General features: G+C 37.2%; 1 protein-coding gene across 1 annotated transcript in view; it reads right to left on the bottom strand.

The window, feature by feature from the left end:
- Nucleotides 1-8059: 8059 nt before the first annotated feature.
- LOC123556794 (small ubiquitin-related modifier 3-like) overlaps nucleotides 8060-16763 on the bottom strand; it is a 32361-nt gene continuing 23657 nt past the window's right edge. Inside the window, exon 4 of the mRNA XM_045347774.2 lies at nucleotides 8060-8984. Within this exon, the coding sequence (XP_045203709.1) occupies nucleotides 8916-8984 (69 nt within the window). The 3' untranslated portion in view covers nucleotides 8060-8915. The remainder of the gene's footprint in view (nucleotides 8985-16763) is intronic.

Below are 16763 nucleotides of genomic sequence, written 5' to 3' on the forward strand. Positions count from 1 at the left end.
ACTGCCTATCATAGAGTCTACCACTTTTCCAGTCAGACTTACCATATCAGTATGAAGTTCATTGAATATCTTTGCCGAAATAAATCTGTCTACCTATCTGTCTGCCTTGCAGGTACTCTTAAAGAATGTACGCTCTAATTCCAGATTTGAGCCGTGCCATGAGAAAACCAACATAGTGGGTGTGCGACCAGCATGGATCCAGACCAGCCTGCGCATCCGCGCAGTCTGGTCAGGCTCCATGCTGTTCGCTTTTAAAGCCTACTGCAATTAGAGAAACCATTAGCGAACAGCATGGATCCTGACCAGACTGCGCGGATGCGCAGGCTGGTCTGGATCCATGCTGGTCGCAAACCCACTATGTTGATTTTCTCATGGCACGGCTCATTTGTGTTCGCTTTTCATAGCTACATGTAGTTTGCTTAGTACATATGACTACGCCTGATACAAAACTAAATATCTCCAAAACGGTACGATAGTTTTCAAAGAAACTTTGCAGGATTATAAAAGAATCATTCATGTATCATCCTTGTAAAACTCTTGTTTTAACTTCTGTGAAATAATTCTAGTTACTGAGTGTTGCTCCGGGACCAATGTCGTTTAATTGTCATATGTAATTCAGAACACAGCGCACGCGCACTGCCTAGGTAGGAAGAAATGTAACTTTAAAAATATCCGAAGGATAGCAGATCATAGCATATAACTAAGTTCAACTATGTGTTATGGATATATTTAGTCACGTATATTTTGCAAGCCACATGTGCACTATATGGGAAAATCCAAAGATTGCTTTCCACTACTGGTCTAGTGTGTTTTTCTACTAAGGAATGCTGAAACAATCACACCGCTAATTCTTTCGAAATGCTGGTGAGATGCGGTATCCGAGTGCGTAACTAGTAAACTAAAATAGTTTACGTTCGAAATGGCTTGATTTCATGAAATTAATCATCATTTTCTTTCTTGAAATGTCATGACATTGTGTTCTTTTTTTTTATTCTGAAACTCTTGCTACAAGAATTCTTTACATTTGTATGCGCTTTAGTTCGTGTGTTTTCAGGTTTATACGAATTCTTGGTCTATATGAATTTCCAGTCCATTGAGTGATGTCAGACGTATAACCGCTATTCATTATGTTATAAAGCAAACTACATTGTATAAGATAAAATTTAAGAAATTTAAAAAAAGGTTTTACACACTAAATTTAAAAATTAGGTAAAAGTATATTTTATATAATGTTGCTGCTACATTTTTTTTTTCATGCATATAAAATATAACAAGCTTTTAGTCAATCCAGTTTTCGATAATTGTTTTCTGCTATATTTGTCATAGGTTCTGATTAAAATACTAGAAATTATTATTGAGTGACCTCCCTTTTTTGATTTGATTAATAAGATCAAACGCAATATTGAGTTCTGCTTTTCTAATCACTTGAATAGACATATTCTCTATTTGGACAACTGCTTTATCTGTTTATAATAACTTTAAAAACCTTATGGAATTTTACTTTCATAAGCGGAGAATATCTCGAGACACACTGATACTGTTTTGTTAATTTGAAGCTGAAACTGAAAAGGACTCCGTGCCTCTTGAAGAGGAACGGAAGTGGAGACGCATAGATAAGAAGTGAGTTTATACTACTAACATAAGGTTGAATATCAATTTAAATTATATCTTTATGGTTGCTTACGTTTAATTAGATTAGCGTAGAATACTTCAGGATACACTTGTACAAGTTCATTAATTTAATTGAAAAAATAAGGTATCAGCGATTTTCATTTACTCGAATATAGTCGGAATAAAATGCAGATATGTGACAATAAGTGAAGCCACGAAAATATGTACCAAAACGTCCAAAAAATCTATTCATGGTATCTAGTCGGCTGTTAAAACGAATACTGTTCAAAACGAAACGTGATATGTTATTTTTCAGGGCTAGGCACATCTTCCTTGTTTGTTAGTCTATTGGCTTAAACGCCATTTTTTTCAGCAGGATTTTATTTATGTAACGGTGGTCAGACTACCTATCCTGTCCCTGCATTCTGTACCTCTACTGACTTGTTCTTCGCAAGTAACTGACAAATACGCACTCGTCAAGAGTAACACATGTCTCGCACGGAGATCAAACTCGCGTTTCGCTTGGAGATCGAACTCGTGGCCTCTTGATTCTTAGTATTATGCTCTATCTAATGAGCTAACCGGCTGGGCTACGTAGTCCTAAACTTTTGCTTCGAAAATAAATGTAAAATTCTTGGTGAAAAGTTTTTTTTCGAAATACATCCATGGACAACAAATTTACCGATCATACTGGAAATTGTGATGGACATTCAAAGTGAGATAATTCAAAAAGACGGATAGATTACGGTCAATTTACACTGCACTTCCTCGAAAGGTCCTCTGTCATTAATGATAGTGTGCAATTTGCATAAAAATCCTACAGTAGCTTTCGAGTTATGCCCTGGAAGAACATTCAACAAGACGACCATAGTGGCCCTAAGTCGCTTACCTGACCTTGACTATTTAACCTTGAATAAAAATGTAATACATATATCTGTATTTAGCGGACAACAATAGGGTCATGATGGCCCTATATCGCTCATCTGAGTTGAGTTACTTGCTTGAACAATTAAGTTTCTACTAAATATATACAGGCAGGTACTGAGTATGTGCGTATTGAGGTGGGGGTGGGGGAGGGGGGTTAGAGGTGGGGTAAGACATTGGGGGAATGATGTTATATGACAACACTACCCAAGAAGATTCTTTTTTAAGTTTCCACTACATACATAGGGGGTGAAGTGACCACACCTAGTGGCAATGCTTTTTGATGAAACAGAATAATTTGTAAGATCTTCGTAAAGGGTCACCCAAGAAACATTTGTGTAAAATTATTTTAAAATTGGGCCTGATGTTTCTGACAAGAATATTTAATGTTTCCAATATTAAAGGGGGAAAATGGCCACACCCCATGGCGGCCAAGTTTTTTGACGAATCATAATAATTTGAACAATCTTGGTAGAGGGCGACACAAGGACCATTTATGTGAAATTAATTTCAAATCGGGCCAGCAGTTTCATACAAGAATTTTAAAGTTTTCACTTTATACATATAGGGAAAAGCGACCACGCCCCCCTGGCGGCCATATTTTTTGAAAAATTGGAATAATTTGAACACTCTTGGTAGATCAACACACAAGGACCATTTATGTGAATTTATTTCAAAATTGGACCAGCAGTTTCATAAAAGATTTATGTGAAATTAATTTCAAATCGGGCCAGCAGTTTCATACAAGAATTTTAAAGTTTTCACTATATACATATAGGGGAAAGTGACCACGCCCCCTGGCGGCCATGTTTTTTTGAGAAATTGGAATAATTTGAACACTCTTGGTAGATCAACACACAAGGACCATTTATGTGAATTTATTTCAAAATTGGACCAGCAGTTTCATAGAAGATTTTTAAAGTTTCCACTATATACATATAGGGAAAAACGACCACACACCTTGGCGGCCATGTTTTTTGACGAATCGTAATAATCTGAACAATCTTGGCAATGGGTTATACAAGCACCGTTTGTGTGAAATTATTTCAAAATCGGGCCAGCATTTTCAGACAAGAAGATTTTTAAAGTTTCCACTATATACAAATAGGGAAAAGTGACCACGCCCCCTGGCGGCTATGTTTTTGACGAATCGGAATAATTTGAGCAAACTTGGTAGAGGATCACACAAGACCCATTTGTGTGAAATTATTTCAAAATCGGACCCAGCGGTTTAAGAGATATCATTTAAAGATTTTTTCTATTTTAGCCCTGGCGGCCCCTATGTGCAACCAAGCAGAACCATTTGAACACCTTTGGAAGAGGACCACCTAAGGAGCATCCAGGCCAAGTTTCATCAACTTCCACAAAATGGTTTCAGAGGAAATGTTGTTTAATGGAAAGTGTGGACGGACTCCAGACGGTGAGCATATCAGATTCCTTCACTGGTTGTAGGTGCAGATGGGAATTTCCGGCCTCGAGGGCAACTGTTTAGGCGGTAACGAGGCTCTGCCGAGTTACCGCGTAAACAGTTACCCGAGAGCCGGATATTCCCATCTGCACCTACAACCAGTGACAGAATCTTTTTCTTGCATACCATTTTCAAGAAATAATGATTATAATAAGATAAATCAATGCGAAGAAGTCGTTTAAAGGTTGTTCTATTTATAGCTCTAGTAGCCCCTAAAAGGGGCAGTGCCCCAATTTATTCACCTTAAAATGATTTAGACAAACTTTGAAGAACCATCAAGCAGTTCGTGAGGAGGTCATTTAAAAGCATTTCTATTTTAAGCTCTAGCAGCCCCTAAAAGGGGCCACTGAATGAGAGAGGCCCTTTCACTAGTGCTACAGACCCAGTTTGATGGAGATCCATCATACGGTTCACAAGAAGTCATTTAAAGATATTTCTATTTTTAACTCCAGCGGCCTCTAAAACAGACCAAGTGCACCCATTTGAACAAAATGAAGAGAGGACCTTAAAATGATGCTACATATATGTATCAAGTTTGATGAAGATCCATCAAGCAGTTCAGATGAAGAAATTGTTTAAAGGTTTTTCCATTTTTTGCTTTAGCGGCTCCTAAAAGGGGCCCCAAGTACCTCAATTCAAAAAAAAATTAGAGAAGGCCTTACATTGATGCTACAGACCAAATTTGATGAAGATCCATCAAGCCGTTCATGAGAAGTTGTTTAATGGCATTTCTATATTTAGCTCTAGCAGTCCCTAAAAAAGGCTAAATGCCACAATTTTAAACAAACTTGAGAGGGGACCTTGCCAGGATGCTACAGACCATGTCTGGTGTAATTCTGACCAGTAGTTTCAGACTAACATAATGTTTAACAAGAGGCCAAAATGGGCACAAAGTCGCTCACCTGAAAAGGACCTTGACCACCTGACCTTGCTTCTAACTAGGTTTTGTGAAAACCATTGGTCAGTACATAAAAAAAAGTTTATTTCTATATTTGGCTTTGACACAAAAATACAGAACAATTATCACAAAATTCATGATAAGAAATTGTTTAATTTTTGACTGGCGTAGACGAGCATTCCTGACCAAAGGTAGACGAGGAACCAGAGCCATATTACAGATAGACCATACCCGAATATATTGTTTGTGAAATGACATATAAATAAATTACTGTGTTTTAACTGTATTTCAGGTGTCTGTGTAATTTAATCCCTATTTTTTCCCACGCGTGTTTGAGAAGAACCCACGTTTGGATACTGATGTGTGCGCGGGCTAGGAGACCCCGTGTATGTTTTAATATTCTAAGTAATAGGGCAACATACATGTACTAACAATGTCATAAGTCGTAACTGTGTATCATATATTCATGAAGACATTATGAAGATTGAAAATGTCTGGAAATCTATTGGTGAATGCTTTCAAATTATCTGTATTTTAAAGATTTGATGTTATTCTATTATCAATTTGGTAAGAAAAAGTAAACAAGAGTGCCAGAATGTCACAATATACGCCCGTCATAGCAAATTTCTTTACACTAGCACCTGTATTTGCATATTGAATTTTTTTTGCCAATTATAAAAAAGTTATAATACAAGTTATTTAGAGTAACAACAAAGGGAAGTTAATCCTAAAAAAAAAATTCTATATAATACAAGTCCACACAAAACTCCTTACCAGGTAGGTCAAAATACACCTAAAAATTGGATGTAACATGCATGTTGAACCACAGAAAAGTGGTCTCAATTTTTCCCTACGGCTAGAAATAAACAAGAGCTCCGCCAAGCGGGGCAATATACGCCCAAAGGGTTATATCCGAGGATGGGAGCAAAATTTAAAGAACTTGACTGTTGAAGCCTAAAGGACTGGAACAACAAAGGGAAGAAATTCAAAAAAAAATTCCAAGTCCACAAAAAAATCCTTACCAGGTACAGATATGTCAGAATACACCTAAAAATTGGAGGTACCATCCATGTTGTACCACAAAGAAGTGGTTTCGGTTTTTCCCTACGGCCAATAATTAAAAAGTTACAAAATAACCTTTTATAGTAATATAAAAGGGAAGTAATTAAAAAAAAAATTGCAAGTGAACAAAAAAGGGATCTGCCAAATAAAAAGAACACCGCAGTGCAGAGCAATATACCCATGAAACAAAGTCATATGACCTTTGACTCCTAAGAGTGACCTTGACCTTGAAGCAAGCCATCCGTAACATGTGCTCTGCACGTCGTCTCGATATGGTGTACATTTGTGCCAAGTTTCTTTGAAATCCTTCAAGCAGTTCAAGAGTTACAGAGCGGACACGAAACAAACTCATATGACCTTTGACCCCCAATGTGACCTTAACCTTGAAGCAAGCCATCCGAAACATGCGCTCTGCACGTCGTCTCCATGTGGTGAACATTTGTGTCAAGTTTCTTCGAAATCCTTCAAGGGGTTCAAGAGTTACAGAGCGGACACTAAATTGCTAATGGACGGACGGACAGACTGACACCGGGGGTATAACAATACGTCCCTTTGGGCGTATAAAAAGTTACAATATAAGCTATTTATAGTAAAAACTAAGGGAAGTAATTCTAAAACCAAGGGTGCCTCATGGTGGTGGACATTTGTGCCAAGTTACATCAAAATCCCTCCATGCATGAAGAAGAAATGCTGTGGACAGTCATTCTTGAATTTGACCTCTTAAGTGTGACCTTGACCTTATACCTAGGGACCTGGTTCTTGCGCTTGACAAATCAACTTATTATAGGGAACATTTGTGCCAAGTGATTTTAAAATCCCTTGATGAATGGCAGAGTTACTGACCGTACAAGAAACAGACCATGTTAACCTTTAACCTCTGTGACCTTGACCCTAGAGCTAGGGGTCTGGGTCTTGCGCATGACACGTCCTCTCATTATGGGGAACACTTGTGCCAAGTAATTTCGAAATCCCTTGATGAATGACAAAGTTATGGACTGGACACGAAACAGACCCTGTTAACCTTTGTCCTCTAAGTGTGACCTTGACCTTGGAGCTAGGGGTCTGGGTCTCGTCTCATTATGGGGAACATTTGTGCCAAGTAATTTCAAATTCCCTTGATGAATGGCACAGTTATGGACCGGGAGACGAAATATACCCTGTTAACCTTTGACCTCTGTGATCTTTGAATAAGGCAGGGGGATAATAAATTTGAGAGAGAACCTTGCATTATGCTACAGACCAAGTCTGATGAAAATCCATTAAGCTGTTCATGAGAAGAAGTCGTTCAAAGGTATTTCTATTTTTAACTCCCCTAAAAAGGGCCCCCCAAGTGTCCCTATTTTAACAAATTTGAGAGAAGACCTTGCAATGATGTTACAGACCAATTCAATGAAGATCCTTTAAATAGTTCATGAGCAAATGTGGTTTTAAGATATTTCTAGTTTTGAACAAAACTGACACAGGACCTAACATTTATACTACAGACCAAGTTTGAAAAGGATCCATCAAGTGGTTCATAAGAAGTGGTTTAAAGGTATTTCTATTTTTAGCATTAGCGGTCCCTAAAAGGTGCCAAGTGCCCCCACTTGAACAAATTTTAGAGGATCTTAAAATGACGTTACAGACCAAGTTTGATGAATATCCTTCTAGCAGTTCATGCGAAGAAGTTGTTTGAAGATATTTCTATTTTTAGCTCTAGCAGCCCCTGAAAGGGGCCAAGAGCCCTAATTTGAACCGACTCAAGACAGGACCTTACAATGATGATACAGACCAAGTTTAATGAAGATCCATCCAGTGGCTCATGAGAAGTCGTTTAGAAGTTTTTGTTTTAGCTCTAGCGGCCAATAAATTAAACAAACTTGAGGGGGGACCATGCCAGGATGCTACAAACCAAGTTTGGAGTAATTTTGACCCATAATTTCAGAGGAGATATTTAAGTAAAAGTGTTGACGACGGACGATTGATCATCCACCTATACTAATAGCTCACCCTGAACCGTGTCAGGTGAGCTAAGAAAGGGAGATAAAATTGATATATACCGTATTTTTTACTTGGCAAATCAAGTAGTAGACACTTTAAAACACAAAGACACCACATTTTCATTAAAACATTTAATGAATGAAACATTTACTATACACAATGCAAAAATCAGTATTTAAATTGTCTCATTTCTTTACCAAGTATTTTTAGATTTCACACTTGCCAGCAAGTGACAATTCTTTTCCTTTTTAATAAATTACCTTTTTGAAGTGGTGGTTTTACTTCTTTAAAAATTTGTCACCATGGCAATGTGGAATTTTTTTAATGTGAAAAATCATACATATCTAGTATACATGTAATAGTAAGTTCTTTTGTCTTTTCATAATAACCAAAAACCTATAATATACTTTTATTATGTTCTTTTATGTGGAGAAACTTGGTAAAACAGCTACTATTAATATGAAATGTCTTTGACCTATCATTCATTTTTATGTCAGATCAAAATTTATTACAACACGAAACAATTGCTATTGATGAGTTAAACATGATTAAAGCATATATTTACAATGAAAAGATGATATGGGTAAGTATGAAATGATGAGATGTGATATCGAATGCCACCTGACTGTAGTGACTATGACAACATATTCTACAAAATATAACATGGATAGATCTTTGTGAAGTTCTAAATCCTATCCACTTTTTCAAGTTTGCACAAAGGATAACACTTTTCAGTACATTCTCTAAAGTCCATTATTTCACTGATAATTAATCATATATGTTAACACAAAAGCAAATGTTAAAACACAAACCAACTAAAACCACTTTTTTAAAAATTGCAACTAATCCTAGATTCCAGTACGAGTTGAGAAATTTCTTTTTAAAAAAGAGTGACACAGTTGTTGATTAAGAAAGGTGTTCTGCGCCTGCCTCAGCTTAGAAAATGTCTGTCCCAAAAGTTTATGAAATATATCATAGTAACGATGAACCTCCTGTCTGTTGTTGAAACACATCTATTGAATCCCCATCTTCCATATCAAGCTGTAAAACACAATGTATGATATTTTTACATATAAAACTCATTTCACCGGGTGGAAATATTATTTAGACAAAATGTAAGAATAAACTGGCAATTGTTTTTCAAGAAAAACTTGTCTCCCACCACCTAACAGGCAGAAATTGTAAAATGCCATAAAATAAGGGCCATAACTCTAGGTAAAATCACTGAACAATAACATTCCAACTATAATATATAACAAGGCAGTCTGAAAGACAGCTAAATCCCCCGCCACTGCTATGGATAGTGAAAGGGTAAAACCTTTGATTTTAGCTGTGACCTTGACCTTGAACTGACACGGCTGACTCATGAATTCTGCACAACGTCTTGATAAGGTGATCATTTGACCAAAGTTTCATGAAAATCCTTCAAGGGGTTTAGGAGATACAGAGCTGAAACCTTTGACCTTCAGTTGTGACCTTGACCTTGAGTTGACATGGCTGTTTCATGAGTTCTTGATGAGGTGATCATTTGACCAAAGTTTGATGAAAATCCTTCAAGGGGTTTAGGAGATACAGAGTGGACACCAAACTGAAGGCTCAAACCTTCAACCCTTAGTTGTGACCTTGACCTTGAGCTGGCATGGTTGACTCATAATTTCTGCACATCGTCTTGATGAGGTAATCATTTGACCCAGGTTTTATAAAATCCCTTCAAGGGGTTTAGGAGATATAGAGTGGACACGAAATGGAAGGCTCAAACCTTTGACCTTCAGTTGTGACCTTGACCTTGAGCTGACTCATAAGTTCTGCACATCGCCTTGATGAGGTGATCGTTTGACCTAAGTTTGATGAAAATCCTTCAAGGGGTTTAGGAGATATAGAGCGAACACAAAATGGAAGGTTCAAACCTTTGACCCTAAGTTGTGACCTTGACCTTGAGCCGGCATGACTGACTCATGGGTTCTGCACATCGTCTTGAAGAGGTGATCATTTGACCCAAGTTTTATAAAATTCCTTCAAGGGGTTTAAGAGATATAGAGCGGACACAAAATGGAAGGCTCAAACCTTTGACCTTGAGTTGTGACCTTGACCTTGAGCCAGCATGGCTGACTCATGGGTTCTGCACATCGTCTTGATGAGGTGATCATTTGACCCAAGTTTTATAAAATTCCTTCAAGGGGTTTAGGAGATATAGAGCGGACACAAAATGGCAGGCTCAAACCTTTGACCTTGAGTTGTGACCTTGACCTTGAACCGACAAGGCTGACTCATGGGTTCTGCACATCGTCTTGATGAGGTGATCATTTGACCCAAGTTTCATGGAAATCCTTCAAGGGGTTTAGGAGATATGGACCGGACACGAATTTGTTACGGACGGAAGGACGGACGGACGGACGCAGACCATTCTTATAATCCCTCCGCCACGGTGGGGGATTAACTAAGCTTGGCAGTTGAAACTCCTGTGACACCCGCCCGCTTAGCTCAATCTAGGGAGAGCGCTGATCTACGGATCTCGGGGTCGTGAGTTCAATCCTCGGGCGGGCCATATGTTCTCTGTGACGATTTGATGAAAGACATTGTGTCTGAAATCATTCGTCCTCCACCTCTGATTCATGTGGGGAAGTTGGCAGTTACTTGCGGAGAACAGGTCTGTACTGGTACAGAATCCAGGAACACTGGTTAGGTTAACAGCCCGCAGTTACATAACTGAAATACAGTTGAAAAACGGCGTTAAATCCACAAACTGGAAACTCCTGTGAAGTTTGGTGGAATTCCAACCATTGGTAGTGGAGAAGTAGCACAGCAGGGACTACCTTAGCCTGGAAATTTAGGGAGAAGTGACTTCTCCCTCCTTGGGAAACAGGGAGAAGTTTTGAAATTTGGGAGAAGTTTCGGCAAAGTGAGACAGAACAATTGCTACATGCATTAAATAACAATAATAATGTTTATTCAGTTCCATTTATTAGATTATCTTGCTATGACTTAAATAAAATGGTGCAATGTTTAACAATACAGTACATATTTGTACTGTTTTACTGCAAAATATTTAACAACTTGACACACAACAAATCTTTCCTCTATAATCATACTTAATATTTCTTGGATTAAATTTTTTCCTTCCTAGAGCATGCTTTTTCAGGTATGTGACATTCTGAGTTTAAATTTTTTTTATGTTCCTTCAATTTGACAATTACAGAGTTTAAAAAACTCTCTATCTTACAATGAAATGTTATTTGTATGATCAGAAGATAAAATACTTAAAATCAGGGGCAATATTTTTTAAAATACATATTTTGACATAAAAAAATCTAAAAATTGGTTAAATGTATTACCTCCCTTAACACATTTCAGAATTAACTAAAAGAGTTGTCTCTGTTTTTGTAAAACAACAAATTTAATAGTTTGTCAAGGCCTATATTAACTTCAATATGTTTTTTAATGAAAGAGAAATGCAGATTAAAATGAATAGTAAGCAGATCCAACTGAAAAAAAAACGTCGGGAGTAACGGGTAGTCTACACTGTGATGGCAATAAAAATTTCGAAACGATTTTTATCTGAAAACAAGAATAACTGATAAGACAAGTTTGAGGGCGTTCGGTTGACCGAGGTTCCGTGTTTTGACCGCGAAAATCATGAAAAACTCGTAGTTGACCCGCACAAAAATAGTGTCCCGTGCGTCAGCTCGATCCGCGAAATGGCGTCTCGAGTTCGAAGTTCTGCATTGTGAATCAAAAATCTCGGTGAATTTCAATTGTTCGCTGCCACAAACTAAGTATGCCAGTAGCGGAGCGTCGTAAGTTAATTAGCTACTGACAGATGTCCATCACTCCACGCGCCGACTGACACGTAATTAGGTTTGTAATTCGGAAGTTAATTATCGCCGTTTTTACGAAGTTTTCGGGCTCTCTGATCTCGATGTCGGTCAGCTTTAATATACTCTTTCATTCTTAATTATCGTTTACTGCAATCACATTAAATGCAAACAATTAGCAGCTTATCATGCGGCGTCAATCTGAAATCGAGTGATCATCTTTTGTTGTCATGGACACGTTTCGCCGCGCGTGCCTCCCGGTGACATCCTGTGTATTGCGTATTGTGTTTACAGACTTTACATAACCGAGATGTATAATATCGGCGCACTTTATTGCCGATTATGTTTTCCTTTCATCCAATTTTAAGGCGACTTGAACTTCGCTTTTCTGGGCGGGAAGGGCGAAGTGAAATATTTTAAAGCGAAGTTTTCGCTCAACTTCGCCACAAACGCAGTCCCTGGCACAGAACAAAAAATTTGACAAACCAAGGGTCATGACTCTGCTGAAAATAATTTAATTTAATCAAGACATGAAAGTAATATGCACAACTACGCTCCTGAGGTTTGGTGAAATTCAGACTTATTGTATACAGCAAGTAATGTAAAAACTCCGTGATGTCGGAGTTGTGTGGACAATCTTTGTGACAGACAAAGGGACAGCAGTAAATCAACATGTCTTCCCCACTACATGTGGGAGACATAATAAGCAATTATGCAATTGTATCAAATGGCACTAATAAACAACATGCCTTCTATGGAGATGTACTTTAGTCAGATTGCACTGATTTTTAATCTTTCCACTTTTAACTTTTCCATTTTGTTCTGTCAGCACAATCAGTGCTCAGGTGGGCTTAAAACAAAAAATTATCTATTTTCTCTTACACAATGTGGAGCATGAGCCAATGCTTTGGTCAAATACAAGTACCGGGAAGATAAAAAAAATTTTTTTACCTGCCACTTGAGGGCATTTTACTTGCCTTGAACAATCAAAAAGTGTAGAATATCTTATGTACCTGCCCCACACCCTATTACCTGATGTCCCACACGCCTTGTGATGGGTCTACCACAGAGTAACAAAATCAGTAACGCTGAGTATTTGTTTGTAATTTTTCATTTTGATTTCCCATTAAAATATTCTAGTGCAGGCTTTGTCAAAATTGTCTTTGTCTATACCAGAGTCATTTTGGAGGGTCAGAGCGTCGGACAGACTTAAACTTGTCAGGATTATCCCCAGATGGTTGATCATTTGACTTGTGAGGTAAAAATGTTCAAAGTTTATTGTAAACACTTTGAATTGGGCCGTTGAATTCAAATTTCGCATCATTTTCAATAAACGTCCAATATATTTGTTTTTGTTTTGTTTTGGGTTTAACGCCGTTTTTCAACAGTATTTCAGTTATGAAACTGCAGCCAGTTAACCTAACCAGTGTTCCTGGATTATGCACCAGTACAAACCTGTTCTCCGCAAGTAAATGCCAACTTCCCCACATGAATCAGAGGTGGAGGATCCAAAGACCAACGCTCTCCCTATTGTCATTGAGCTAAATGGACGGGCACGTCCAATATAAACAGTTGAGTTCTTCTTTATTTCACAAAGATAGCGATCAGGATTAATTGTATTTAATATACGTTTAGGCATTTACACGTGTGCATGCACTAGAATATCTTAGTGGGAAATCGAAATGAAAAATTACAGAGTACTTAACATTTTCTACATAGTAAATTAGATGCAACCCAACCAGAAGTTTCAGTGGTCTGCAAAAACTTGTGACATTTTTAGTAGATAAAGAAAGCGCGAAGGTACAGCAATGTTCTGAATCAATACAGACAAATATACGATTTCCTTAATCAGATAACAACTTGGTAGTACTCACCCCTAGTCCAACTAATATGACGCGATCCTAGGAAATATTAGATAATTTTTTCATATGGGCAATATCCCCAATCGCGTCAAACACTCGAAAGACAGAGCTCCAGATAAGCTTTTGGTGCAATTGGGTATTTACCCATCACTTTTTGTCTGAATTGGGTATTGGAAATTTGAATTGGGTAAAAATAATATCATTACCAAGCCTTTTCAGAAAGAACTGGGTATTTGCTAAAACCAGTTGGGTATTTCACCAATCTTGCACTAACAATTGTGTAATTTTCGCTTACAGTATACATGGTATATATCATTAAACAGGATTAACTAAGTACCTAAGTACTTTAATGGCGCCCTTCAATGTTTAATACAACAAGAGCACCGCCTTGCAGGTGCTGACGCTCATCTGATTTTTTTTGTATAATAGAAATATTGTCCTACCCATGATTTTCTAAGTCTAAAAAGGGCCATCACTCTTGCAAAAAGCAGGATAGAGTTATGTTTCTTGATGTACAGTGTCCACTTATGATGGTGAAAAACTGTTGCAAGTTTTAAAGCAATAGCTTTGATAGTTTATGAGAAAAGTTGACTTAAACATAATATTCAACCAAGAAAATGATTTTTCTAAGTCCAAAAGGGGCAATAATTATTGCAAAAAGCAGGATGGAGTTATGTTGCTTGCTGTACTGGGTCAGCTTATGATGGTGAACAAGAGTTGCAAGTTTTAAAGCAATAGCTTTGATTGTTTAAGAGAAAAAGTTGACCTAAACATAAAACTTAACCAAGAAATCTGATATTTTCTAAGTCCAAAAGGGGCCATAAATCTTGCAAAAAGCAGGATGGAGTTATGTTTCTTGCTGTACAGGGTCAGCTTATGATGGTGAACAAGTGTTGCAAGTTTTAAAGCAATAGCTTTGATAGTTTAGGATAAAAGCTGACCTAAACATAAAACTTAACCAAGAAAACTGATTTTCTAAGTCCAAAAGGGGCAATAATTCTTTCAAAAAGCAAGATGGAGTTATGTTTCTTGATGTACAGGGTCTGCTTATGATGGTGAACAAGTATTCCAAGTTTCAAAGCAAAAGCTTTGATAGTTTAGGAGAAAAGTTGACCTAAACATAAAACTTAACCAAGAAATCTGATATTTTCTAAGTACAAAAGGGGCCATAAATCTTGCAAAAAGCAAGATGGAGTTATGTTTCTTGCTATACAGGGTCAGCTTATGATGGTGAACAAGTATTCCAAGTTTCAAAGCAATAGCTTTGATAGTTTAGGAGAAAAGCTGACCTAAACATAAAACTTAACCAGGCAAGGCCGACGCCGACAACCGCTCAAGTGATGACAATAACTCATCATTTTTTTTTCAAAAAATCAGATGAGCTAAAAATGTATTTAAAATTGTAATGAATAATCCATACTGTTGTTTTCTTTTTTACTTTTAATGCAGGAGATCAGTTCATCCACAATATCCCAAACAATGTGGTCACCGCAATATGCATTCTCCCAAAAGATGTCACCCAGTATTGGTCAGAGCTCCAGATAAGATTTTAGGTTAAAGGGTATTTTACCCCCTAGTTTTTTTTTCAAATGGTATTTTACTCCTACATATTTTTTCAAAAGGGTATTTTAGAATTCTAAATGGTTTTTCAGAATTCGAAATTATTTAAAAGGGTAATAATAATAACTGTTTGTTTGTATAATTTTCTGATATTCATGTGCTCCGCTGAAGTGCCTTTGTCGACCAATGCTGTTTTCCTGAATATTTTTTGAGCCTTCATTCAGATAGTTTAACATTTTGTTTACTGCATACATTACATCTCTCTACATCTTAATTTAAGTTACTGACCACTGCGATATATCGGGTAAGGCTATTTTCCATAGGGCAAACGAACCACTGTGGCCATAGTCGACCTAACCCTAACCTCTAGTCAGTATATTAGAGTCATAATTTTAGTGGTGCAAAGCCTGGACTATGGCCGACAAAACTATAGAAAGTAGTGTTTCCCCAATATATCAACAGCCAGTGATATTTTGACTGTCAATGTTTGTTTTTTTCAGAAACACCCACATGTATGGTGCTTCTGCTTCTTCAACAGTTACCCATAATATATCATAGATCACGTGCTTAGCGATAGGCATTGTCCAAGTCATCTCTTGTCACACGCTTTAATATACTTGAAGAAGAAAATAACATTATGTTACGATATCGTTTGCGTTTGCTTTTATGAGACGCCATTTTTGTTTGTTGTACTCGATTACAAAAAGGATGTGCTTGATTTATGATAAAATTGGATTACGCACTTTAATCGAGTAAAATACGTATCCCGTTTTTTCAATGCGTATCAGTACGCGTAGGTTTGATTTTAAATGCGTTTTTTGTAAATTTCAAAACGTATTTACGCAAATACGCATCTTATCTGGAGCTCTGATTGGTGACACTGCATCGTCACAAACAGATAACTGTCAATGTTGAACAGCAAAATATCCCACTAATTTGTTTGTTTGTGCTGCAACAATGTTTTTTCGGCAACCTCTTTTACATTTTATTGGTGTAAATTGTTTACAAAGCGTCCAAATAACACTGACCGGCCGACTGAATGGTCCTGTGATTTTTCCGATAAATTGCAACCTGTTCTGCGGTTACGTATAACCAGTCTGTCAAATCTAGCGTTAAAGTCTCGTACCCGTTCTAGTAATAAGGAAAAAGCGATACGCAAGCGATTTTTTACGAATTGGGTATTAGGAATTTTACTTGCTTTTCAGTATGCACACTGTATGAATTCAATTGGGTTTTCTGCAATTTTAATTGCGCAAATACGCAGCTTATCTGGAGCTCTGCGAAAGACCAAAATAGTTGAAGCAATTTCTGATGAAATTTTCATCGCTGCCGACGCTTCACATTCTTTAGGTTTAAATGCCGATTATTTCACAAACTGGCCATAAATTCAAATAAAACTTACATGTATCAAAAGGGGATTCAATTCCTCATTGATTTATGTAAAAATTATCAAATAACTAAATATCCAAAATTACGAATTTTCTGGTGATTTAAACCTATATGTATGTACTGTACACGATTAACGTTTACTGTGTCTACACGGCAATATGCGCAAGCTATAAAACCAATAACTTTACATGACTGTG

The sequence above is a fragment of the Mercenaria mercenaria genome, chromosome 5 (genome assembly GCF_021730395.1).
Source record: "Mercenaria mercenaria strain notata chromosome 5, MADL_Memer_1, whole genome shotgun sequence".
Lineage (NCBI taxonomy): Eukaryota > Metazoa > Mollusca > Bivalvia > Venerida > Veneridae > Mercenaria > Mercenaria mercenaria.